This window comes from Megalopta genalis, chromosome 13 (genome assembly GCF_051020955.1).
Source record: "Megalopta genalis isolate 19385.01 chromosome 13, iyMegGena1_principal, whole genome shotgun sequence".
Classification (NCBI taxonomy): Eukaryota; Metazoa; Arthropoda; class Insecta; order Hymenoptera; family Halictidae; genus Megalopta; species Megalopta genalis.
In genome coordinates, this window is record NC_135025.1 from 6,124,362 (window position 1) to 6,151,624 (window position 27,263).

The following is a 27,263-nucleotide window of genomic DNA, read 5'->3' on the forward strand; positions in this document are numbered from 1 at the left end:
ATATATAATATTATAATATTATAATATTAATATTATATATAATATTATAATATTATATATTAATATTATAATATTAATATTATATATAATATTATAATATTATATATTAATATTATAATATTAATATTTATATTTAATATTATAGATATTATATTTAATTAAATATATTAATATTAATAGATTATATTAATATTTAATTAAATACGTCGACGCTCGTGCGACCCGGGCCCAACCCGAATACGCCGCGCTGCTTCGCTCTCGGACGAGATCCGATTAAAAGGGGACGAGGTCGCCGGCACTCCGGTTCTCTCGGATCACACAAATCCTGCGAACTCGACTCCGACTCCGAGATTGCGTAATTCTCGACTCGAGACAATCGTACGCGAACATCGGAACCGGTCGCCGAAAAACACATCCTCCTCTCGTCGAGTTCGGCAGATCGATATCATTTTGTCGCGCGACAGAAAGATTTCTTTCACAGCGGCACGTAATCGAGACGCTTTTTCATCGGCTTTATTGACTGTTTTATTGACTGATCCTAACGGCACGGAAATGCGTTCGGAAGCACTGCTCGGAAACAAGGAGAACAAGCAGTCGAGAGCTAATTAATTCTTAAATGTTAGAGAAATAGGAACGAGTATCACATAAACGAATGGAACGCTAACCGTAAGAAAATGTACATCTCTTCCTTCGCTTGATTATGCGGGTTCATTGGCGGATTTAAATCATAATTGGCTTAAGCCTGGTTCGCGCGACGCTATGAATAGAATAGGGATCTTTATTTATCCTCCCCTTCGAAGGGGAGCCCCCCCTTATCATCATTTATAGTCAACGAAATCGATGCTTTTCATCTCTCGATTCTCACAATTGAGCCGTTTATTTTGAAGGTGGCATAAGTCACTTTAACCGTAATGAAAAGTGGTGATTTTTTAATGTTTATACGAAATTATTTATACCGAGAAAGATATCAGTATCCTGAGATAACAAATACAAGTGAATCTTCTCGAAAGTTAGCATCTATATTTTTAAACGTTCTAAAACGCAAACCCTTAAATATATCGACTTGAAAACAAAGTGGCTTATGCCACTTGCAAAATAAAGGGCTCAATTAACCCTTCGCAAATGGAAATACTGTAAATCAGGAAACATCTTTTGGTTTTCGAATTAGAATAGCTTCGACCGCAAAGGGTTAATCTATCGAGCGAATAATTCGTGTAAAAATCCCCAATTTAATCACAGATCACGACCGTGCCAGAAATACTCTTACGTTCGCTATCGGAGCAGATAATACTGTAAATTATGGTTGCCGCCTGCTTAACCCCTTGGCTGTGAAGGACGCGCGCGCGCGCGCACGTCGCAAGGAAATAGCAATTTTACATCGTGCAACGATAATGCTTCTCCCGCGACTTAGTTTCGCAACGCTTGCGAAACATGTTCGCAAATTTCGCGCGTTTTAGAATGATGGCGGCGAAAGAAACTGCGCCCAGTGTTCGATCGATGCAAAAAAAAGAACAAAAGAAAAAGAAGAAGACGCGTACGTAATCGATCGTTAAAAACGGATCGACGCAGCCAAGCGGATTAAGCAACGGCCGCTTCACCCACGAATCTTTCGCAAACCGGACGTGTTTCGCCGGATAATGCTAATAATGCTAGAAAATGCCGCGCAACAATGTTCTTCGACAATAACGCAAAAATCACTGAAAAAGGCGACGCGCGAGAAACATGTGTGTGTGTGTACGAAGTATAAAAAAATATAAATACGCCGGCGGAAGAAGCGCGTTGCGCCGTGTCTCCGCGGAAAAAGGAAACAGGTGGTCGTCCGTTGATTAAAGACTAACGCTTGGAAAAAGTTATATGCCACGAACGAAATCGGCCGTGTTCTCCGCGGGAACAAGGATAGAATCACGGCGACCTTGATTACCCCGTTATCGCGTCCATGATCCTAGCGCGGTGTACAGTAATGTCTCTCTGATTGACGCTCAGATTGTCCAGAGAAATGGACAATATGGGAAGCGGAGATACGATTAATTTGAGTCTTGCGGTTTATTTTTGTAGTTATAAATTGTCCATAATTGTAAAAATCGTATCTTCTCTTCCCAAATTGCCCGATTTAGTGTACAATCTGAGCGTCAGTAAGGGAGACATTACTGTACAGAAATGTCTCCCCAATTGACGCCCAGATTGCGCACGAAAATGGACAATATGCGAAGGGGAGATACGATTAATTTGAGTCTTGCGGTTTATTTTTGTAGTTATAAATTGTCCATGATTATAAAAATCGTATCTCTTCTTCCCAAATTGCCCGATTTAGTGGACGATTTGAACGTCAGTAAGGAAGACATTACTGTACAGAAATGTCTCCCCAATTGACGCCCAGATTGCGCACAAAAATGGACAATATGCGAAGGGGAGATACGATTAATTTGAGTCTTGCGGTTTATTTTTATTGTTATAAATTGTCCATGATTATAAAAATCGTATCTCTTCTTCCCAAATTGCCCGATTTAGTGGACAATCTGAGCGTCAGTAAGGGAGACATTACTGTACAGAAATGTCTCCCCAATTGACGCCCAGATTGCGCACGAAAATGGACAATATGCGAAGGGGAGATACGATTAATTTGAGTCTTGCGGTTTATTTTTATAGTTATAAATTGTCCACAATTATAAAAATCGTATCTCCTCTTCCCAAATTGCCCGATTTAGTGGACAATCTGAGCGTCAGTAAGGGAGACATTACTGTACAGAAATGTCTCCCCAATTGACGCCCAGATTGCGCACGAAAATGGACAATATGCGAAGGGGAGATACGATTAATTTGAGTCTTGCGGTTTATTTTTGTAGTTATAAATTGTCCATGATTATAAAAATCGTATCTCTTCTTCCCAAATTGCCCGATTTAGTGGACGATTTGAACGTCAGTAAGGAAGACATTACTGTACAGAAATGTCTCCCCAATTGACGCCCAGATTGCGCACAAAAATGGACAATATGCGAAGGGGAGATACGATTAATTTGAGTCTTGCGGTTTATTTTTATTGTTATAAATTGTCCATGATTATAAAAATCGTATCTCTTCTTCCCAAATTGCCCGATTTAGTGGACAATCTGAGCGTCAGTAAGGGAGACATTACTGTACAGAAATGTCTCCCCAATTGACGCCCAGATTGCGCACGAAAATGGACAATATGCGAAGGGGAGATACGATTAATTTGAGTCTTGCGGTTTATTTTTATAGTTATAAATTGTCCACAATTATAAAAATCGTATCTCCTCTTCCCAAATTGCCCGATTTAGTGGACAATCTGAGCGTCAATATGGGAGACATTACTGTACAGAAATGTCTCCCTAACTGACGCCCAGTTTGCGCATAAAAATGGTCAATATGCGAAGAGAAGATATGATTATTTGAGCCTCGCGGTTTATTTTTATAGTTACAAATTGTCCTTATAAAAATCGTATCTCCTCTTCCCAAATTGCCCGATTTAGTGGACAATATGCGAAGGGGAGATACAATTATCTGAGCCTCGCGGTTTATTTTGATAGTTATAAATTGTCCACAATTATAAAAATCGTATCTCCTCTTCTCAAAATGCCCGATTCAGTGGACAATCTGTGCGTCAGTAAGGGAGACATTACTGTATAGCAATGTTTCTCTAATTGACGCCCAGATTGCGCACAAAAATGGACAATATGCGAAGGGAACATACAATTATCCGAGTCTTGCGGTTTATTTTGATAGTTATAAATTATCCACAATTATAAAGATCGTATCTCCTCTTCCCAAATTGCCCAATTTAGTGGACAATATGCGAAGGGGAGATACAATTATCCGAGCCTCGCGGTTTATTTTTATAGTTATAAATTGTCCACAATTGTAAGAACGAGCCGCAAGGCTCGAATAATCGTGTCTCCTCCTCTTAAATTATCCAATTTAGTGGACAATCTGAGCGTCAGTAAGGGAGACATTACTGTATTCCTTTTTCTTTCCCTATCCTACGTCACGAAAATTCACACGCATACACACAGAGGCACGCAGCCCCACCAATATTCTCACAGATGCACCAGCCATGCAGGCACACACACGCGCATCACGTTTCCCATGAAAAAGTATCCTATCTAAAGCCTCGTTTATGGTAGCGGACTTCGAGCACTGGTCTCCGCGGGTTTCCTCGGCTCCGTGGTCTCGTGGTTCTCGGTCTCCTTCTCCTCCTCCCTGTTCTCCATTTCCGTTTTGTGCGCTATCGCGTAATTGCACAGGTATTCCACCACCTGCATGTGCCCGAACGTTTCTGCCTCGTCCACCGGCCGCTTTCCCCACCTGAAACGTGACTCACGATCAGCTCGGTGATCCGGTTCGATCGGGAAAATCCCGCGGGTCTGACGCACGATCCCGATCGAGGAATTTTGCGATATTTTTGGCGGGATGCCATATTTCTTTGCGTCGATGTTGAACGATTGCGATTTCGTTGGTCGCTCGAAAGCGAGGACAGCGTTGAGTGTCGGGCAGATTAAATTAATGGTTTTCTCAGAAGAGGATTGCTTCATAGCAAAGATTTCTGCTTAGTCGATATGTTTATCGATAGCTTAGAAACGAGTGACAATTTGAAAATTGGGTATTTTGAAAGTAATTTTGAAATTAATTGTTTTCAATTTGGAAATTAAATGTTGGCGTATTTGGTCGATTCAAAGGCATAAATCAATTATGTCGAGTCTGTTAATGTTTCTATTTAATTTGTCGATGTGTAATTTGATTGTATACATTTCTTTCAGACGAATTTTGATGAGATAATGCAGATTTATGGGTTAATATTTACTTTTGCAATTTTATATTGAAACATTGGCATTTTTTAAGATATTAAATATTAACTAGTCATAAATAGTTCCACTAAATTGATTAATTTTGGAGATATTAAAGATATTAAATATTAACTAGTTATAAATAAAGAGACTAAAACTAAATTGATTAATTTAGTGGAACCTTCAGTTAATAGTATTATTATAATAGTATATTATTATTATAATATTATATTAATATACTATATAATAGTATATTATTATTATAATATTATATTAATATACTATATAATAGTATATTATTATTATAATATTATATTAATATACTATATAATAGTATATTATTATTATAATAGTATATTACCTTAAGTTAATAATACTAGTTAATATTTAATATCTTAAAAAATACCATTGTTTCGTTCAATTTAAAATTGGAAATATATATACGAATTTTTTTTTGAAAAGTGGATTTACATCACTTTCGAAGTAAACGGTCCAATTATCGGTGTTGCAGAGATAAGAGAAAATTGACAACGTAAAAAAATAATTGAAAGAGCTTGTCTGACAAAAATTTGTACTCTTGCTTCATCCTAATTTCCAAATAATACTCTCTGAACACTTTCCAAATACGCCCTCAAATTATTTAAAAGAACTTCGTAGTATCACCAAGTATTACCAATCATCTGTTTTAATTATTGCAAAGCTCCAATATTAAAGTATGTAACCACTCCAATATTTACACGGTTTATTTTCTACCAAGATGTCATTAAATTCATCGATCGAGATTATAACGAGCCGTAAAAGAAAGCGTGTCCCGACAAGAGCACCAGTATCGATCGTGACAGACGATAACTTTTTGAGAATTGCACAATTTTGAGAGTGTAGAATTTGGCTTACCTGTCCTTGGGATCGTGCGGGACCGCGCACTGCTCGATCAGAAACTCGACGCAGTCGATGTGGCCTTCGCTGGCTGCCAAATGCAGGGCTGTTCTGCCATCATAATCCGAAAGCGTCATGTCCATGCCGCTCAAACGATGCCTGAAATCGAAGTCAGAAACGCTCTACAATTCTTTCCCGGTCTCGTTGCTAAGACAGAACACGATCCATCTTCAAAGGGGCTTGAAAACGACCGACATTTTGCAACCGAACTGTAACATCATGTTGCAAAACCAAGTTGCAAAATCGAGATGCGAAGCTAAGTTGCAAAACCGAGCATGCATGGACCATAATCTTCCGCGGCGTTGGCTTCACAGAGCGCAAACGTTCATTCGATTTGTTCGACGATGGAATTTGGCAACGTGGAAAACTGTTTCAAGTTGAGATACAATAATTTTTATGGGCACGCTACGGGTCAACGTTCGATTATCAGGTCGATATACAGGTCGATGTATCAAGAGCAATGAACGTACAGTAATGTCTCTCTAATTGACGCCCAGATTGACCACGCGAATGGATAATTTGGGAAGAGGAGATACGATTATTCGAGTCTTGCGGTTTATTTTTATAGTTATAAATTGTCCACGATTATAAAAATATAATCGTATCTCCTCTTCCCAAATTATCCAATTTAGTGGACGATTTGAGCGTCAGTATGGGAGACATTATAGTACAGTAATGTCCCTCTAATTGACGCCCAGATGGACCACACAAATGGACATTATTTTTATAGTTATAAATTGTCAACAATTATAAAAATATAATCGTATCTCCTCTTCCCAAATTATCCAATTTAGTGGACAATCTGAGTGTCAGTATTGGAGACATTATTGTACAGTAATGTCTCCCTAATTGACGCCCAGATTGACCACACAAATGGACATTATTTTTATAGTTATAAATTGTCAACAATTATAAAAATATAATCGTATCTCCTCTTCCCAAATTATCCAATTTAGTGGACAATCTGAGCGTCAGTATTGGAGACATTACTGTACAGTAATGTCTCCCTAATTGACGCCCAGATTGACCACACAAATGGACATTATTTTTATAGTTATAAATTGTCAACAATTATAAAAATATAATCGTATCTCCTCTTCCCAAATTATCCAATTTAGTGAACAATCTGAGCGTCAGTAAGGGAGACGTTACTGTGCTAAGATTGCGAGTGTAAAAAATGCCATCGACCCGAATGAAATAATTCTTTTCAATGACATTTTATCGCGGAGAGACGCGTCGTATTTTTGAACCGCTTCTTCTCTTCGATAAACTTTTCAAGAGAAATTCTTCAAACAATAATACTATTTTCTCGGTGATCGCGGGGTGGGGGGTGTTGGGACAACGACAGAAGTTTAACGAGTTGCGAACCTCCTCAAAGCGGTGACGTCGCCGCTAGCCGCGCTGAACAGCAGATTCACGATGCACAGTCCCTTGGTTTCGTACTTGTGCCTCCTCGGATCCTTCTTGTTCGTCGCGTGTTTCAGATTGTCGTACCTGTGATCATAGTAGGTGCTACACTAATCGGGACGGGATGGAGAGACGACGGGAGACAATGAATATAGCCCAAGAAGTTACGTCGGCCGTTGGATGGTCGGTCCGTGTTCCGATTTTCGAAGGCGCAGACAGAGAGTTTTGACGGGCAGGTGGTTGTGGATGGTGTTCGTGCGGGTTAACGTGTAGAGCGGGTCGTGAGAGAAGAGCAAAGGAAGGGAAATAAACAATTGATTAATGTGTTGTCACTCTCGGTCGTGGATCGCATTAAGCTTTTACAGATTAACCCTTTCGCTACTACGGACCACTATAGTGGCTTTCCATATGATGCCACTGAGGTACTACGGACCACTATAGTGGCCCTCCATAAGATGTCACTGAGGTACTACGGATCACTATAGTGGCTTTCCATATGATGCCACTGAGGTACTACGGACCATTATAGTGGCTTTCCATTTGGTGCCACTGAGGTACTACGGATCACTATAGTGGCTTTCCATATGATGCCACTGAGGTACTACGGACCACTATAGTGGCTTTCCATTTGGTGCCACTGAGGTACTACGGACCACTATAGTGGCTTTCCATTTGGTGCCACTGAGGTACTACGGACCACTATAGTGGCTTTCCATAAGATGCCACTGAGGTACTACGGACCACTATAGTGGCTTTCCATAAGATGCCACTGAGGTACTACGGACCACTATAGTGGCTTTCCATAAGATGCCACTGAGGTACTACGGACCACTATAGTGGCTTTCCATTTGGTGCCACTGAGGTACTACGGACCACTATAGTGGCTTTCCATTTGGTGCCACTGAGGTACTACGGACCACTATAGTGGCTTTCCATAAGATGCCACTGAGGTACTACGGACCACTATAGTGGCTTTCCATAAGATGCCACTGAGGTACTACGGACCACTATAGTGGCTTTCCATTTGGTGCCACTGAGGTACTACGGATCACTATAGTGGCTTTCCATAAGATGCCACTGAGGTACTACGGACCACTATAGTGGCTTTCCATTTGGTGCCACTGAGGTACTACGGATCACTATAGTGGCTTTCCATAAGATGCCACTGAGGTACTACGGACCACTATAGTGGCTTTCCATTTGGTGCCACTGAGGTACTACGGATCACTATAGTGGCTTTCCATAAGATGCATAATATTGCATAATGTTATTTCCTCTCATACTGTAAATTAAAGAGCGCATGCTAAGACGTTATAAAATACCCTGGAATACCCTTTATTTATAAATACCCTTTGGAGAAAAATTCATTCAATTCAAACAGCTTAGGTTCTCCGCCGACCGCCGCGGAGTACCGACTTCGGCTGACGATCGCCGTCGCGTAGCGTGCAGTGATGTCGCAGCGCTCTGTTCAGCAGAAGTACCGCGACGGAGAACCCGCCCGTAGCGAAAGGGTTAAAGACTGACAAGCGCGAATAACGGAATGCCGGATCGCGAGCGATTCCCGGAATCGCGCGTATTCGGTCGGTTTTCGCTGCGCTCGCGATCCTATGATTCGAGTATTTCGCAATCGGTCGTGCACGCGCCCGTCTAAGTTTCGTTATAACTGCGACCACTAAGAAGCTTTCTAACGAAATCGATCGTCCGTTTTAGCAACATCGAGCCGCGTACCTGTGAAAATTGAACTCGGTCACGAGCTCCTCGCAGAACTGCACGCCTCGGCACGAGTTGCCGAGGGGATCCAGGGGTGGCGACCACGTGCAGATCCCCATCACGTTCGGGATCACCACCAGAAGGCTTCCCGACACTCCGGATTTAGCTGGTATTCCGACCTGCAATTTAATCGACGCGTTCGATCGTGATTAGAAGATCGCATTGCTTGTCGTACAATCTTCTTACGTGATTTCCAATTTATTCGAACTATTAACCCTTTGCGCTCGAGAGTGGCGACTCCGGGGCTATAATAATGTAACCACTGAAATTCGTTACACCACGTTCCAAGGTAGTTTTTACATTATTTTGATAATGTAAATTAAGGCTCAATTTCATATGTGTGAAATGGACTTCGTCACATAAAATGGAGATGCTATAAGTGAGAAAAGTTGATTCAGGTTTACAATTAAAACGGCTTCGAGTGCAAAGGGTTAAAAGAGCGAGTACGTTTTCATTCGACTACTATTCTGCGCGATTGAACAGTTTTTATTTATTGCAATAAAAATTCGTTGGAACAACTGTGTCTCGCGTGGAAGCGGAAATTCTGTGAAGAGATTTATTGGCGAGATTATATGGCGAAGAGATTTATTTCTTTCCCCCTCTCCTTTCGCTTATAAATCTCGAAGAAATGTCGAATCTTCGATGTTAATAATATCATTAATAATATTATAATGTATTATATATAATACATTATTATATTTATATTTATGTAATATTATATAAATATAATATAAATAATATCATTAATAATAATAATATTAATAATATATATTATTATATATTATATTATATTATATATTATATATATTAATAATATTAATATAATATCATAATATCATTAATAATATTATCTCCTTTTATGAGCGAAAGGAGGGGGAACAAATAAAAGGAGATAATATCAAAATGGCGACGGTGGTTAACATCGAAGATTCGACATTTCTTCGAGATTTCCGAGAGTAACAGAGAAAAATGGCTCGATCCTCGTCGCGTCGAGATCTACGAAAGCCATAAATGTTAAAAACGATACAAGCTACAAAATCTACAGAATCACGACGCGCGGTAACGATGATCGAAACGCATGACCGTCGGCTGCACAGCGAGAGATTAGACACCTCCAGGTGTTTTCACTTTCGATTTACCTTGAACGCGAACTGTCCGCTGTAATCGTACATGCCGCAGCTGTGCATCAGACTGAGGACGTCTCGAACGCTGTCGGGCTTCAGGACCTTCTCCTCGGTAATAGGACATATGCCGCCGTTGGCGAGGGTGGCACCCATGACCGCCATCGTGTCGCAATTAGCTTCCATCGAGCAACACTAACGCCGAAATGTCATCGTTGCGAATAATGCGGACAGGACTTTCGGAAGCAACCGGAAACGAAAAGCGACTTACTTGGAAATAAAAGTCCATTATATCACGTAAATTCGACTTGTCCGGATAACAATCGTGCTCCTTCATGTAAAAGCCGAGCGCGTAGTTTCTGTTGGCGACCTCTCGCTCCGATAAAAACACGGCGTTGTTGAAGCCGAGATTCTCGCCGCCCGCCAGCCTCTTGAAATAATTCATCGTGAAGTCGAACTTCTCCGCGAGCGTCATCTCGGGCTTGATCAACGCCTTCAGCAGGGAGCAGACCAATATGGCGCCAGCGTTGATCATAGGATTATGGGGTTTCTCTGGAAACATGCGTACAGATTGCTGTGACACGTTCGCAGATTGATTATTAGTTGTTAATATTATTTTTATATTATTATTATATTATATTATTATATTATATTATATTATATTATTATATTATATATATTATATTATTATATTATATTATATTATATTATATTATATTATATTATATTATATTATATTATTATATTATTATATTATATATATTATATTATTATATTATATTATATTATATTATTATATTATATATATTATATTATTATATTATATTATATTATATTATATTATATTATATATATTATATTATTATATTATATTATATTATATTATATTATTATATTATATTATATTATATTATATTATATTATTATATTCTATATTCTATATTATATTATTATTATTATTATATTATACTATAATAATAATAATATAATATAATAATATAGTAATAATAATATATAATATTTAATATTATATATTATTAATTTTAATTAAATCAATTTTTTAAATTATATATATATATTAGTATTATTATTAGAACTCACTGTTATAGTCCAACACGAGCTCGTTGAAATTCCTGCCGGACGGCTCCTGGCCGACATATTGATGGACGACTTCCTGGCTGAGCCTGTCCAAGGCTATCGCGTAAGTCAACGGTTTGCTGCAGCTCTGCAGGGTGAACGGTATGGAGGTGTCGCCGATGCTGAACCTTTGTCCATCGATCGTGCAGACCGAGACGCCCCAGTAATCCGGATTCATTCGAGCCAGCTGGGGTATGTAAGACGCGACCTTGCCCTCCGAGTTCGACTTGCACTTCCAATAGAAGTCCTCGATGTGTTTCGTGAAGCCCGACCAGTCCGGGATGATGAACTGGTGCCTGAACGCTCTCGAGATCAATACTATGTTCGGATTTATGATCCTGCGAACGAGACCGAGATCGAGATCGGGATCAGAAACCGTCGAAGCGATCGCTTTCTGCGGCGACGAAGCGGCGATTTCGGCGCGCGGCTGCGTCTCACCTGCGGAATTGTTCCCTGTTCAGTTTCTGCGTCTCGTGAGAAACGCCCTCGTGACCTCCCGTCTTCAAGTGTTCCTTTCGCAGGTTGTCCGAGAATTCTTGAAGCCTCGGGTCGTCGTTCCTCAAACCGGTCGTCCTCAGGGCCTTGAAACACGCGAAACAAGATAACGCGAAACGTCGAAGGACGACGCTCTCGCGTGCGAAATCGCGTTACGAGGATTCTACGCGTCGGATACTCACGGCCAAGAACTTGCCAACCGGCAGAAGCTCGGTCTCCTCGTTTTTGAACATGTCGAATAATGCATCCTCGGCGTTCGTCGCTTGATCCTGGTCTCTGGTGCTAGAACAGACCGAGGAATTAGTTAACGATCGTCTATGTATGTGCATCAAGGGTGGTCCTTAATCATAGGAGTCAAATATTATTTTTGAGCTTCCTTTGGCTTACCCTCTTCTTTCAAATTGTGCTACATGGTGAACAAATAATGTGTGCAAAATTGCAAAGCGATTGGACAACGGGAATCCGTGTCGCATCGGTGTCGAAGCTTCGAAATTTCTATTATTTTTTTCATTGTTAATTTGAATGTTAATTTCAATGTAAATGTGTGCCACTATTTTAGATGCAGTAGTGAATATTTTTTCATGAAAATATAACGTCTTGTGTGTACATAATATTATCTAAACTTGATCTCTAATTATACATTATTATATTATTATATATTATAATTAAACAATAAAATATGATTATATATTATATATTATTTCAATGTAAATGTGTTCCACTATTTCAGATGCAGTACTGAATATTTTTTCATGAAAATATAGTGTCTTGTATGTACATAATATGATCTAAACTTGATCTCTAATTATACATTATTATATTATTATATATTATAATTAAACAATAAAATATGATTATATATTATATATTATTTCAACGTAAATGTGTTCCACTATTTTAGATGCAGTAGTGAATATTTTTTCATGAAAATATAGTGTCTTGTATGTACATAATATTATCTAAACTTGATCTCTAATTATACATTATTATATTATTATATATTATAATTAAACAATAAAATATGATTATATATTATATATTATTTCAACGTAAATGTGTTCCACTATTTTAGATGCAGTAGTGAATATTTTTTCATGAAAATATGATGTCTTGTATGTACATAATATGATCTAAACTTGATCTCTAATTATACATTATTATATTATTATATATTATAATTAAACAATAAAATATGATTATATATTATTTCAATGTAAATGTGTTCCACTATTTCAGATGCAGTAGTGAATATTTTTTCATGAAAATATAACGTCTTGTGTGTACATAATATTATCTAAACTTGATCTCTAATTATACATTATTATATTATTATATATTATAATTAAACAATAAAATATGATTATATATTATTTCAATGTAAATGTGTTCCACTATTTCAGATGCAGTAGTGAATATTTTTTCATGAAAATATAGTGTCTTGTATGTACATAATATTATCTAAACTTGATCTCTAATTATACGTTATAAGAAAATTAATAAATTAATCAATTAATCAATTAATTTCACTATAACAGATTATTATAAGACTGCCTCTAGAACAGTGGAACGCATTATTTTTTTCATCATATAGCACAATTTGGGGGAGAGGGGTTAGCCAGAAGAAAATGCAAAAATCATTTTCGCCACCTACAGCTAAGGACGACCCTAATGTGCATAGTACTTCTAAGGAGCATGCAATCTACCGTTTCATGCAGAATAAGGAGAACATTGCAAACTGCTGGGTTTTTGGAAGAACGGTTGTCTTCAACCCCTCGTCCACCGACGTTTCTTTACAGTTATAATTAGAATTTCACATTGGAATTTTATTACAGCTAAATGTTAATGAGAGAATAATACAATTTCATCTCAGTTTCACGGAAATGAATGGTATAAAAAAAAGTTTGGAACCTGCAACGCGAGTCCAGGGTCGTGTTATAGGGCAAGGGGTTGCGAATCTATAACGAGATCGCTCGATTAATTACAGTAAATGGCACTTTGGTTGCGAAGCGTTTATTTTTCTCACTGCGTGGCTTGCCGAGAAATCTAGCAAAATTCGTGGATAATAGCTAAACGATCGGCGCTATATCTCTGTTTTAAAAAATACGAAATAACTTGCTTCATAAACTTCCATTAGAATTATGCTGTGTGTTTCAAGTATTTTATGTTTTCTTGTCTCTTGGTTAGAGGTTCCATTCAGAGTGTTGGAAAATGTTTCCCGATACTGTGAATTCTCTCCAATTGTCCTTCAGCTTGCAAACAACAGTGGACAACGCGAGCAAACCAGACACGAGGCTCGAATAATTCTGCTTGGTTTGCCTGAGTTGTCCACTTTTTCGTTTACAAGCTGATGGGGAATTGGAGAGAATTTACTGTATATATAATATATACAGTAAATTCTCTTCTCTCTCTCTCTCTCTCTCTCTCTCTCTATATATATATATATATATATATATATATATGCTAGCTACACTGTGCTAAAACTTATTCAATGATTATAATATATATATTTATATTAATATAATAATAATAATATATATATATATATATATAATATAATATTATAATAATAATATATATAATCATTATATAAATCATAAATCATAAATCATTATATATATCATGCTAGCTACACTGTGCTAAAACTTATTCAATGATTATAATATATATATTTATATTAATATAATAATAATAGTAATATATATATATATATATATATATAATATAATATTATAATAATAATATATATAATCATTATATAAATCATAAATTATAAATCATTATATATATCATGCTAGCTACACTGTGCTAAAACTTATTCAATCATTCGATTTTTCTTCGTAAAAGAAGATTATAATATATACATTGATTATAGTATATATTGACAGCAGATTATTAAGTAAGTAGATTATTATGATTATAGTATACATTGACAGTATCAAACGTATATATTTCTTTGCAGTAGTCCGTTATCTAGTTGTACTCTTATCTTTGCTGACAGGAAACTAAACACGGTAAATTCTCCGTAATTGACGCTCGGCTTGAATAACCTAGCGGCTCGTTTTTACAGTTGTTGACAATCGATAACTATAAAAACGAGCCGCGAGGCTCGAACAATCGTATCTCCTCTTCCAAATGCTCCAATTTTGTGCGCAGTCTGAGCGCGAATTAGGGAGAAATTACCGTATGTACTTCGCCTTCGGACCTTTCAGTCTGTGTCATGCATCAACCAACAAAGACAACAACAACAACAACAACAACAACAACAATAATAATAATAATAATAATAATAATAATAATAATAATAGTAGTAGTAGTAGTAGTAGTAGTAGTAGTAGTAGTAGTAGTAGTAGTAGTAGTAGTAGTAGTAGTAGTAGTAATAATAATAATAATAATAATAATAATAATAATAATAATAATAATAATAATAACAACAACAACAACAACACGTTCCACACGGTACTCACTACATGTAATGGCTGTCATGAATGAAGCTGTACTCGCTGCAAAAGAAACACAACGAAAAGGTTGTATCAGTCGACAATGCGAGTGTGATCATTACCTAAGGAATCGCGCCAGCATCCTCTTAGACTTGTAACCTTTCTTCTCTAGCCAGATGGAGCACGCGACCTTCGATCTGATCGCGTAATCGTCGGGGCTGTTGACCGGTATCAATTCTTTGCTATCAGCCGAATGTTCCTCGTCTATCGCGACGTAAGGCACAACGATGCTCAGGTTGTTCTCCTTCATTTTTTCGCCGCAAGTATTTTTCCTTGTCGCCGAGCGTTTCGAAACAACCGTGATTGCCGCGAACAAAAAAGTTAAGGGAATATGTCGCGATTCGAGTCCGCCGCGGTTGCTCCGTTTAAGCCGGAAACCAACGAAAGTGTTCGTCGATGTCTGCGAAGATCGAACTCGGGATGCTGTCTTTATATGGACGGTGCTTATATGGACGGAAACGAGCTGTGCTATCATACGACAGGGAAACACGATCCAAAAATAGCAGAAACGCCAACAAGTAGAAACGACAGGTGTGCGTTTTAACGTGTTTTCTTTTTGTTTTCTCTCTTTTTTTTTCGCTCGTGTGTACGAGCGTGCTTCGAACGAGCAAACAAAACGGCGCCATGAAAAACTGGAGATCGTCACTGGTGGTCGGCTTGCATAATCGCAAACAAACTGTATTGTATCCGTCAATATCGGCCGCGATTTTCCGCCTCGCGGCTGGAAGAAGATCGATGCCGTTTTTTCTTTTCTCGGTCGTGCCGGCTTTTTAGACCGAGTTCTGGTTTAAGCGGTTTACGAGCGGTTTCAGTGTCGAGGGTACATTTCGATCTACAGATTTCAAAAATAATCGATTTTACTTGATTCAATTGTTCACAGAATTTCGTGGTCCTCGATTCGGAATAGAGCGTTACAGTATGTCTCTCTAATTGACGCTCAGATTGTCCACAAAAATGGACAATATACGAAGAGAAGATACGATTATTCGAGCCTTGTGGTTTATTTTTATAGTTATAAATTGTCCACAATAATAAAAATCGTATCTCCTTTTCCCAAATTGCCTAATTTAGTGGACAATCTGAGCGTCAGTAAGGGAGACATTACTGTACAGAAATGTCTCCCTAACTGACGCCCAGATTGCGCACAAAAATGGACAATATGTGAAGAGAAGATACGATTATTCGAGTCTCGCGGTTTATTTTTATTGTTATAAATTGTCCACAATTATAAAAATCGTATCTCCTTTTCCTAAATTGCCCAATTTAGTGGACAATCTGAGCGTCAGTAAGGGAGACATTACTGTACAGAAATGTCTCCCTAACTGACGCCCAGATTGCGCACAAAAATGGACAATATGTGAAGAGAAGATACGATTATTCGAGTCTCGCGGTTTATTTTTATTGTTATAAATTGTCCACAATTATAAAAATCGTATCTCCTTTTCCTAAATTGCCCAATTTAGTGGACAATCTGAGCGTCAGTAAGGGAGACATTACTGTACAGAAATGTCTCCCTAACTGACGCCCAGATTGCGCACAAAAATGGACAATATGCGAAGAGGAGATACGATTATTCGAGTCTCGCGGTTTATTTTTATAGTTATGAATTGTCCACAATTATAAAAATCGTATCTCCTCTTCCCAAATCGCCCAATTTAGTGGACAATCTGAGCGTCAGTAAGGGAGACATTACTGTATTCCTAAATAGACATGCGCAAAGCAATAGATAAAAAGTATTGAAAAATATTAATTTTTCTTATTTTTTTCGTCATTCCAAATACAATAGCAAAATTTGAAAAATCAGGGTCATTATCTAGTACATCGATCCCTCTATAATCTAAAAAATGGGTTCAAGTCATCTGGTCCAGTTTGAAAAAAAGTTATACCGTTTTTCTTTTCATACGGTCTTATATATATTTTATGTTCGCTACTGTATATCTATTTTCCATAAAAATATGCATAAACATCCGCGAACTTTTTAGTTATAAATAATAACTCTTATTATTATTACAATCGCGTCGGAGTCTGAACAACAAAGATTTGCGTAGCGACCACCGCACATACCACGAACGATGAGATCACACCTGCGAGCAAACAGTCGATTAGGTTCAATTAGAACGACTGGTGATCGGATACCGCGAATGATAGTCATCTGGCGAGCGCGCGGCGACCGTCAGGATTTCGTCGACGAACCTGGTCACGTGCGCCGGACACCCGTGTTCGAACGTATTTTGCATACTTTATTTTATTGTCCAACTTATTTGCAATTAGCTCAAAATTAGGCAAACCCTGTACGAAACGATTTACAATAGATTCTCCCTAATTTTTGTTTCAGCTTGTAAATGAGGATGGACAATTTGGGAAGAGGAGATTAAATTTTATTCGAATAACATGTCGAATAAATTATATGAATAACATGTCGAATAAACTATTCGAATAATCTTTGAAGAGAAAGTGTTAATAAGATATACTTGAAGGAAGAAAATAAGCAAAATTATGGAAAATGTAACAAAATTTTCTCGTTTCCATTCTCGTAAATATAAAGCAGCTCTTACTATACACACAACTGTGGTCTCATTGAAATAATTTCAAACAAATTTCTTGAATAAACCACTATGATAAGAAGAACCTTCGTCTTTTTTGCTTTAAATTGTTTCATGCTTGTGAGAAATCTGAAAACTGTTTAAAAATGAAATTACAATACTTCATTAATACTTCCTCTTCAAAGGTTATTCGAATAATTTACTCGAGATGATTATTCGAATAAAATGTCGTACGAATAATTTATTCAAGATGTTATTCGGATAGAATGTCATTCGAGTAATTTATTCGAGATGTTATTCGAATAAAATTTTATTCGAGTAATTTATTCCATATGTTATTCGAATAAAATTTGATTCGAAGTATTTATTCCATATGTTATTCGATTAAAATTTGATTCGAGTAATTTATTCCATATGTTATTCGAATAAAATTTGATTCGAATAATTTATTCCATATGTTATTCGATTAAAATTTGATTCGAGTAATTTATTCCATATGTTATTCGATTAAAATTTGATTCGAGTAATTTATTCCATATGTTATTCGAATAAAATTTGATTCGAAGTATTTATTCCATATGTTATTCGAATAAAATTTGATTCGAGTAATTTATTCCATATGTTATTCGAATAAAATTTGATTCGAGTAATTTAATCGAGATATTATTCGAATAAAACCTTATATTCGAAGAATTTATTCACATTATTCGAAGAATCTACTCGAATAAAATTTTACTCGAATAAAATGTTACTCGAATAATGCCCAACTCTGTGACACATAAGCTTCTATTATTCAACCCGCTCGGTTATTCGAAATGTTTGTTATCCCCCGGACAGCTCGGATAAAGGAGGTTCTACCGTAACAGTCTCACCAGAGCGACGAATTGTAAAATTCAGCGATATCCTCGGCGTGGTGTCCGGTGAAATTCTTGCCCATCGCCTTCCGTTCGGTCTCGAGGGCGTATTCGAACGAGCTCCAGTTGTTCATCGTTCGCGGAGATGTTATCCTCGATGTCTACCCTTTTAACGCGGCGCCGACACTCTCTTCCGTAAGCGCGCGGGATCGATCGATCGATCCAGCAAACTTACGGAGAACAAAATCATGCGTTCCGCCGAACGTATTTAAATGCGGAGCGACGTCGTTAAGACAATAAATTGCGATGCTTGGGGTCGGATCTATGAAGATCAATGGTTCTCAATTAATCGGCCACGCGATCGTCGACGGTGTACAGCAGCATGGAAAACCGTTTTTCCCGGACGAAGTTCAATTTATTCGTTCAATTTTAACGTTTCGACAAGATCCACATTTTCTGTAAACTTAGGGAACCCTTTAACAGTCGCAGCAACGGCCGATGTCGTAGCAATGATCAGACTGTGAATTTTTATGCGAAATAAAAGTTATACTAATATAGAAATTAATAATAAAATAGATATAGAAATTACGCGGATATTTATTAGGATGTTACGTGATATTTATTTGTCGTAGCAATGACCAGACTGTGAATTTTTATGCAAAATAAAAGTTATATTAATTACAAGATCTAGAAATTACGTGGGTATTTATTACGATATTACGTGATATTTATTTGTCGTAGCAATGACCAGACTGTGAATTTTTATGCAAAATGAAAGTTATACTAATTACAAGATACAGAAATTACGTGGATATTTATTACGATATTACGTGATATTTATTTGCCGTAGCAATGACCAAACTGTGAATTTTTATGCAAAATAAAAATTGCACCAATTACAAGATCTAGAAAATACGTGGATATTTATTACGATATTATGTGATATTTATTTGTCGTAGCAATGACCAGACTGTGAATTTTTACGCGAAATAAAAGTTATACTAATTACAAGATCTAGAAATTACGTGGATATTTATTACGATATTATGTGATATTTATTTGTCATAGCAATGACCAGAGTGTGAATTTTTATGCAAAATAAAAATTGCACCAATTACAAGATCTAGAAAATACGTGGATATTTATTACGATATTACGTGATATTTATTTGCCGTAGCAATGACCAGACTGTGAATTTTTATGCAAAATGAAAGTTATACTAATTACAAGATCTAAAAATCACGTGGATATTTATTTCGTATTTTTTTTCATAATTTTAATAAGTTGTAAATAGTGCAATATGATACATTTTATTTCATTAAACGTTCAAACGAATTGTATAATTTGGAAGAACTATATTAAATTCGGCTTCGAATTCGCAAAGGGTTGAAATTCTATTTCGCAGAAAGACGAATCATAATGTAATCGCGACGACGTCGACGCGACAGAAGGATCGACCATGATCGAGCATTATTCCAGCGATTTAGAGTCGCGATTGAGAACCGTCAGCATCGATTGCATCGGATTTATTGGTAGCCCATTGTGTTCCACCTAATGCGTGTATCGGTTCTCCGTTGCTACGATGTTCCTCGGTTAACCCGAGAAAGATAACCTACGTCGCAGAGGCGCCTGCGAAGACTGTTGATTTTTGTTAATTTTTCATAGAGGTCTAGTGATTTAAGTTTAAAATTACTTAAAATATAAAACAATATAATATAAATGCATTTTATTTTTACAATAATGCCAAACCTTTAAAATGACTAGATTAACTTAAATAAATATCCATTGTTAGTATAAAATTGACGCCTTAGAAAAGCATGCGACTCTGAAGCGTATGGTTCTCTTTTACGTACGTTGTCATATGGTTATCTTTCTACGGTTAAGGGAGAACGCGATAATCGTTTAGCCTTATTTCGAATACGCAACAATGGTCTCTGCGACACGAGCAATTGGACTATTCTACGCAACGTTGAAGTTTAACTGGGCCGGCTCCTTGTCTAAACGTTTTAGATTTAATCACCGAATTACGTAATCGTGCTCGAACGATGCCGCACAATTCGCAACGTGTCTTAACGAGCGTCGCACTTTCGTCGCGAAACTTCTCGTGTTTCTCGATTATATGTATTATGCATTCCGATGCATCGATGTGCCTCACGTTTTCTATAATAATCGACACCTTCGCCGTCGACGACGCACGCGTGCCATGATCGCGATTTTCATAGATTTTACGAGGATAGGCAAATTAATTTTATAACAGCTGTTTTTAATTTTGTAAGAGATTAGTAGCTCGACTTGGCCATGCCAAGAATCTCGGAAGGATTAAATATGTTCAAAACAATGCAAATTAATATTTCATATACTAGTATGATGATATAATATAATATAAATAAATAATGATATAGTAATATAATATTTTGTGTATACAAATATTATATAATAAATATATAATATTTTGTATAGAAATATTATATAATAAATAAATAATAATAATATATATATTAATATAATATTTAATATTATAATAGTAATATTTGATATATTATTGATATATTATTATTATATATATATTTTATATATTAAATATATATTAAACATAATAAATATTATTATATATATATTATTTGTATATATATTTAGACTTTAGGCTTTGTCCTCGCGGTCAATGGCACTCGTGTGTTTCAAGTGCGCAGGCATCTGCGCATTTCATCGTGGATGAAATATCACACCGTTTGTATCGTTTCGCTTTAAGAACGCGAAGCAATGATAACAGTCTATTTAAATTCCTTTTTATAATTTGCTCAGCTCTCGCGCGTTTCTCAAAGATACAAGAGATTCTAGAGGATAATCATCGACCAATCATTTTTGCTTTATCTCTCGAATCAAGAAATTATACCTCATTCGCCAAACAGAACAAAGCCAACGACTTCATAGACTTCATAATAAAATTTAATCGATGAATTTTTTATTCTAAGGGAAGGTTTAATGTTTCTTCGTAACCGACTATTAACCCTTTGCACTCGGAGGATTTTCTCTGGTCACGCATTTATCGGCAAAGTTGACGTTTTAAAAAAATATATATATATATAATAATAATAATAATAATAATAATAATAATAATAATATAATATGATATAATATAATATAATATAATATAATATAATATAATATAATATAATATAATATAATATAATATAATATAATATAATATAATATAATATAATATAATATAATATAATATAACAATATAATATATATATATATAATATAATAATATAATAATAATATAATAATAATTATATATATAATGATAGAACCGTCGGAATATTTGTTTAAATAAAAATTAAAATATTGCAAATGATCTTTCTACGATTGAGAAATTATCAATTTGGAGAGTAAAATAATTGACAGCGGTTTCGCTGTGTCCCTTGGAGAGGTGACATTCGAGTGCAAAGGGTTGAACGAAGTTCGAACAAGGCGATTGCCTTTCGCCGGGCAATTTCCGTGGGATCTGCAATGTAATTTGAACATCGAGCACGTGCATTCGTCGACGCGAAGGTGTTCCGCGTTGATAAGAAGCTTCGGAAACGTTCGCTTGAATATAAGTTAACGCGTGGTCGCGGCTTCATCGGGACGAAAGGTAACTCGTAACGAGAGTTTTCATAGTGCCGACTGTTCGCCAGCGTAATTGTTAAATAATCACAAGAGAGGAGAAGATAAGTGTGCGTGTTCGTTACCGTGTTTGCGCGCGTTCTAATTCTAAGGCACTTCCGAAAGCGGCGTCCAAGTATTTTATAGTTCCGAGCTTCTTCGCAGCCTTTCCCTGCAACCAATCAATATTGCTATCGTAATCAGACCTCCTTCGAACATTCTCCCGCGTCCGTAGTTACAATTATGCATGCACGTGTCCGTAAATATATATTAGGGCATCTAACAGTCTCGTCGGAAACAGCGATGCAGCAATTCCGCTGCCTAATTCGCGCTCGGATCGCGCGCAAAAATGGACAGTTCGAGAAGAGGATCTCGTTTTCATAGTTGCTGGCAATCGTTAAGTATAAAAAGCGAGCCGCCAAGGCTCGAATAATCGCACCTCCGCTTCGCAAATTGTCCATTTTTGCGCGCAATCTCAGCGCGAATTAGGGAGAAATTATTGTATTTCGTTCGCGAAGCGATGCGTTTTTATAACAGATGCTTCGGTTCTCGTCTTTTCATACTGAACATCGAACGATATTCGTAGAAATATTATTTTGCGAGACCTGATTTGTTCTAAAAAAAAAGTGTTAACTTTGATCGAAAAGCACTCGTTGCTAAAAGTTCGAGAGATTAATTGGAACAATAATTTCGTGATATTATTGACATGTAAGCAAAAACATGATTTAATTTCTGTGTAGTCTGTGAGATTTATGTCGCAGCAATTAATGTACGAAATCCTTCGTAAAGAAATACATTCGTAGAAGCAGTAATTTTGCAATACATAATTGCTCAGACGATACTGTCTCATTCAACGGTGTCCCAATATTTGCGGACATGGGTGTAACTTCTCATTCGATCGATCACTCGTGCAAAGTTACCTAACATCACAGTTACACCCAAGAACGGGTGAACGCTTTTGTTTGACCGTTCGGTAATGTACCTTGGTTAATTGTGGCAGAAATGTGGTAGAGCGAGTTCTATTAATAGCATCACGAAACAATCAAGGATATTCGTTACACGGTAATGTATTTGCATTTACTGTTCCAATCATGTAATATAATTTCTTTTCGAGGCTATTACTTTTGTTACTTGAAATTATTTAAAATTTTTCTGGAACGCTTCGAATAAAACAATCCGAAAATGCTAAGATGTAATTTAATTATAAGGTATGTAGATCGAATCTAACAATTATACAAATGTATATTATATATATAATAATAATATAAAATATTATTATATATATTAATATATAATATTAATATAATATATATATATAATTATATAAAATATATAATATTATATTTAATATAATTATTATATTATATTATATATATAAATAGATTATAATCTGACTCAATTTTCAGTAAATTAATTGAGGGTGCATTTTAATACACTCCTTCAAATAATAGCTAACATTTTGACAATTTCTATCAAACGAACTGTTCAAACTATTCTCGTACATTCGATAAAACAATCAAAACAACTAAAATGTCAAATTATCTGCGCAAAAGATTGTCCGGTAATTTTCACTCATTTTCATTTTGCTCTTTAATTCGGCCAATTACGTTTTTATTCTCGCGATGTTGTCATTCAAAATATATGAAATAGAGAAAATTCTATGGAAGATAAGAGAAACAATAAAAGATTGAATAATATTGAAAGCAGAAAATGCTTGTGAAACAGATTCGTGTATCGATTGGACAAACCACTGACATCCTAGAATACGATTCCCAGAATGCAATAAGCAACGTTTCAACTAGAACAAAATTAAATCAACCATTTCGTAACCAACCAACAGAGACATATTATTACACAGTATCTATCTCCTGGTGATCAAGCGCTTTTAGAAGCAGCTGCGGCCTTTTGAAGCCTGTTAGAAATCGTCGCGATCAGTTTGAAAAGGCGAAGGGTCAACGCTGAGCTGCGAAAACTTCATTGCGAATTCCTATTTTTTGTCCTAGTTTTTCTTTTGACACAGACCACGCTTATGTGTCGTTTATTTGTTCCAGTGAACCGGAAGAATCGCTACTAACCGAAATATTCTATATATATAATATGCTATATATATATATATATTATTATATTATATTATATTATATATATATATAATATAATATATAATAATATAATATTAATAATATATCATAATAATATATAATAATATAATATTAATAATATATCATAATAATATATAATAATATAATATATATAATATTATATATATATAAATATTCTTATAATTTACAATCTGGCAAATGCCATAAGCGCCCAAAAAATCGCAATCCAATTACCATAAAATCCACCGAGCACTAAAAGCGACGAGAACTATTTTTAATCTTCTCCAAAAATCGAGTAACTTGCATTCGTTTCGATTTTCCGCGATTACTATTATTATCGTGCTCCGTCGTTTCGATAATTGTCAATAGACGATTTCAATAATCCTACAAAATAGAACGAAAAAAAGACAGCCAAGGAATCGATCGTTCGATCGGCGTCGGTGGGTTTAGGGTTAATCGGCGCGAGGTTAAGCAGTCGAACGCGGCAGCTGGGTATTGAAACCATGGGGTGGTCCGACGATTGTAGAGGCAGGATCAGGGTCGCGGGGGACCCGGTGAATAGATGTCAGCCGTTCGAAGACCGGCGTGTCTCGCGTGCGACGAATTTCGGCTCGGCGAAGCGTGCGAAGGGAGTTGCCAGGGGCAGTTCCGTATTGATCCTTCGATGAATCAACCCCTAACTACCCTAAGCCGAAACCTGGCACGTGTACCCCTAATTCGGATCAGCGGAACGTACGCGCACGAAAACAAATGGTACCAACCGGTGCCGCCTGGGTCCCTGACCCAGTTTCGGGACCCCCTCCGGTTTTCGAACCGGCGAGAAAAAAGAAGAAAAGAAAGATGGTCGCCGTTCGCGGCCGCGACGAGCATCGGAACCGATCCGCCGCAACGTCGTCGTCGTCGAACGTTGACAGCAATTTATCGTCGCGGAAAGACGTCGTTGATCTAATTGGAGTGCGTTGCTCGCGCGACTTCGCCGTGAATCGTTAGTAGAACGAAACGTGTATTTCTGTCGGCGAAGTGGGCCATGGACCATGGGCCGCTGCTACCGCCCACGTGGACGACGAAACGTGAATAGAACGACGCGAGCTCGTATCGTAACGTGCGATCGAAAAGCTTGCTCGGCGAGGCGACGACAAGTCGCGCGTATCGAGCGGACGATCCAGATAAATACGAACGAACGCGGAAAGGTTTGAAGAAGTGGTTTGCTGCAGTTGTCTTCTTGTCCTTTGTGAACTGTGCTCCTGGACCCTGGAGCGATCGTCATCGGTCGTTCTACCGCCGAAGAATGGATCTCGAAGAGATCGCCGGAGAATAGATCTCGAAGAGATCGCCGAAGAACAGATCTCGAAGAGATCGCCGAAAAATAGATCTCGAAGAGATCGCCGAAGAACAGATCTCGAAGAGATCGCCGAAAAATAGATCTCGAAGAGATCGCCGAAGAACAGATCTCGAAGAGATCGCCGAAAAATAGATCTCGAAGAGATCGCCGAAGAACAGATCTCGAAGAGATCGCCGAAGAATAGTAGATCTCGAAGAGATCGCCGAAGAACAGATCTCGAAGAGATCGCCGAAGAATAATAGATTTCGGAGAGATCGCCGAAGAATAGTAGATCTCGAAGAGATCGCCGAAGAACAGATCTCGAAGAGATCGCCGAAGAATAATAGATTTCGGAGAGATCGCCGAAGAACAGATCTCGAAGAGATCGCCGAAGAATAGTAGATCTCGAAGAGATCGCCGAAGAACAGATCTCGAATAGATCGCCGAAGAATAATAGATTTCGGAGAGATCGCCGAAGAATAATAGATCTCGAAGAGATCGCTGAAGAACAGATCTCGAAGAGATCGCCGAAGAATAATAGATTTCGGAGAGATCGCCGAAGAACAGATCTCGAATAGATCGCCGAAGAATAATAGATCTCTTCGAGATCGCAGAAGAACAGATCTCGAATAGATCGCTGAAGAATAATAGATTTCGGAGAGATCGCCGAAGAATAATAGATCTCGAAGAGATCGCCGAAGAACAGATCTCGAAGAGATCGCCGAAGAATAGTAGATCTCTTCGAGATCGCCGAAGAACAGATCTCGAAGAGCAGAATTATCTCCGGCTATCCAGTTCGACCTTTCCAAGTAAGCATGGCAACCCGAGCCCTTGGGACACCGCGCAGTTTAGCCGGCCTCAGCAGCCCATATGCTGCTAATCGCAAGCGGCCAGGTCTGAGCGTTCGATTCGATCGCCACAGAGACACGCGCGATTGTCTCCAGCTGCCGAATACGATAGAAGAAGTCGGGCGAATTTTTCGCGGGAATCTCTCGGATCAATAACGGGGCTCGCGAGACCACGGATTTCGCACCTTGTTGCTGATGTGCAGCATCCCGATCCCGTTCGCGCCGATCTTCACGAGCTTCAGCATTTTTCTGGTGTTCAGCAGTTCTCGGCTGCTCTCGAGGAAGATCACGGCGGACCAACCGATGTGTGGAATTGGAGTTTCTCGCAGGAACCTGGGGGTTGTGTCACTGTCGGCTCTGCTCTCGGAGTCTGCTCTCGGAACACGCCCGCGTACGCACGCACACGCTCTCGGAGGAAAACAGCGACGCGAGAGAGCGACCCTCGACGTCCTGCTAACTTTGAGGTACTGCGGGTATTAAGGGTCGCGCGGGGACGTATACTAACGGGGAGGCCTGCCGAGAATAGGGCACATGCGCGATTTAGACGTGGCGGCGCGCCGTCGAGAGAATTTCGAAGCGGATTTTCCGTACTGTGCAATCAATAGGACACGGAACAACTGGTTCTCCCCCGGTCGGCCTCGCGGATTTCGGGGCAGCCGGGGGCGGCTGATCCAGATGCGAGGAGGAGCTGCGTGCAAGGGTTGTTTCGACGTGCGTTGCGAAATGGAACGCGTCTCTAGTTTTTCTTGCATGTGGCAGAGGATAATTAGGGATGATTTAGGTACCGA

General features: G+C 37.7%; 1 protein-coding gene across 6 annotated transcripts; it reads right to left on the reverse strand.

The window, feature by feature from the left end:
- Positions 1-488: 488 nt before the first annotated feature.
- GLS (glutaminase) lies at positions 489-26,959 on the reverse strand. 6 transcript variants are annotated; one of them, XM_033477035.2, is made up of 12 exons: positions 26,661-26,959; positions 22,294-22,379; positions 15,130-15,165; positions 11,848-11,947; positions 11,609-11,751; positions 11,135-11,508; positions 10,305-10,585; positions 10,052-10,228; positions 8,871-9,031; positions 7,104-7,247; positions 5,694-5,834; positions 489-4,320 (listed from the first exon to the last, which is right to left on the reverse strand). In XM_033477035.2, exons 1-12 carry the CDS (start codon positions 26,718-26,720, stop codon positions 4,131-4,133), a joined length of 1,893 nt encoding a protein of 630 aa, XP_033332926.2. In that variant the 5' UTR covers positions 26,721-26,959; the 3' UTR covers positions 489-4,130. The 6 variants fall into 6 exon arrangements, 5 of the variants coding, with proteins under 5 accessions (XP_033332926.2, XP_033332927.2, XP_033332929.1 ...); XM_033477036.2 differs by having other exon boundaries at positions 7,104-7,229; positions 26,661-26,958; XM_033477038.2 differs by lacking the exons at positions 15,130-15,165; positions 22,294-22,379; positions 26,661-26,959 and adding an exon at positions 18,578-18,825.
- Between the last annotated feature and the right edge of the window lie 304 nt (positions 26,960-27,263).

What these genes read in the sequence shown, in the direction of transcription:
- GLS (XM_033477033.2), bottom strand. Translation starts at nt 15,637, where the DNA reads ATGATAGCACAGCTCGTTTCCGTCCATATAAGCACCGTCCATATAAAG. An exon ending in GCGGACAGTTCGCGTTCAAG is followed by an intron (nt 9,032 to 10,051) that starts GTAAATCGAAAG and finishes ATTAAATTGCAG; the next exon opens with GTCGGAATACCAGCTAAATC. An exon ending in GACGTCACCGCTTTGAGGAG is followed by an intron (nt 5,835 to 7,103) that starts GTTCGCAACTCG and finishes CTTCGATTTCAG; the next exon opens with GCATCGTTTGAGCGGCATGG.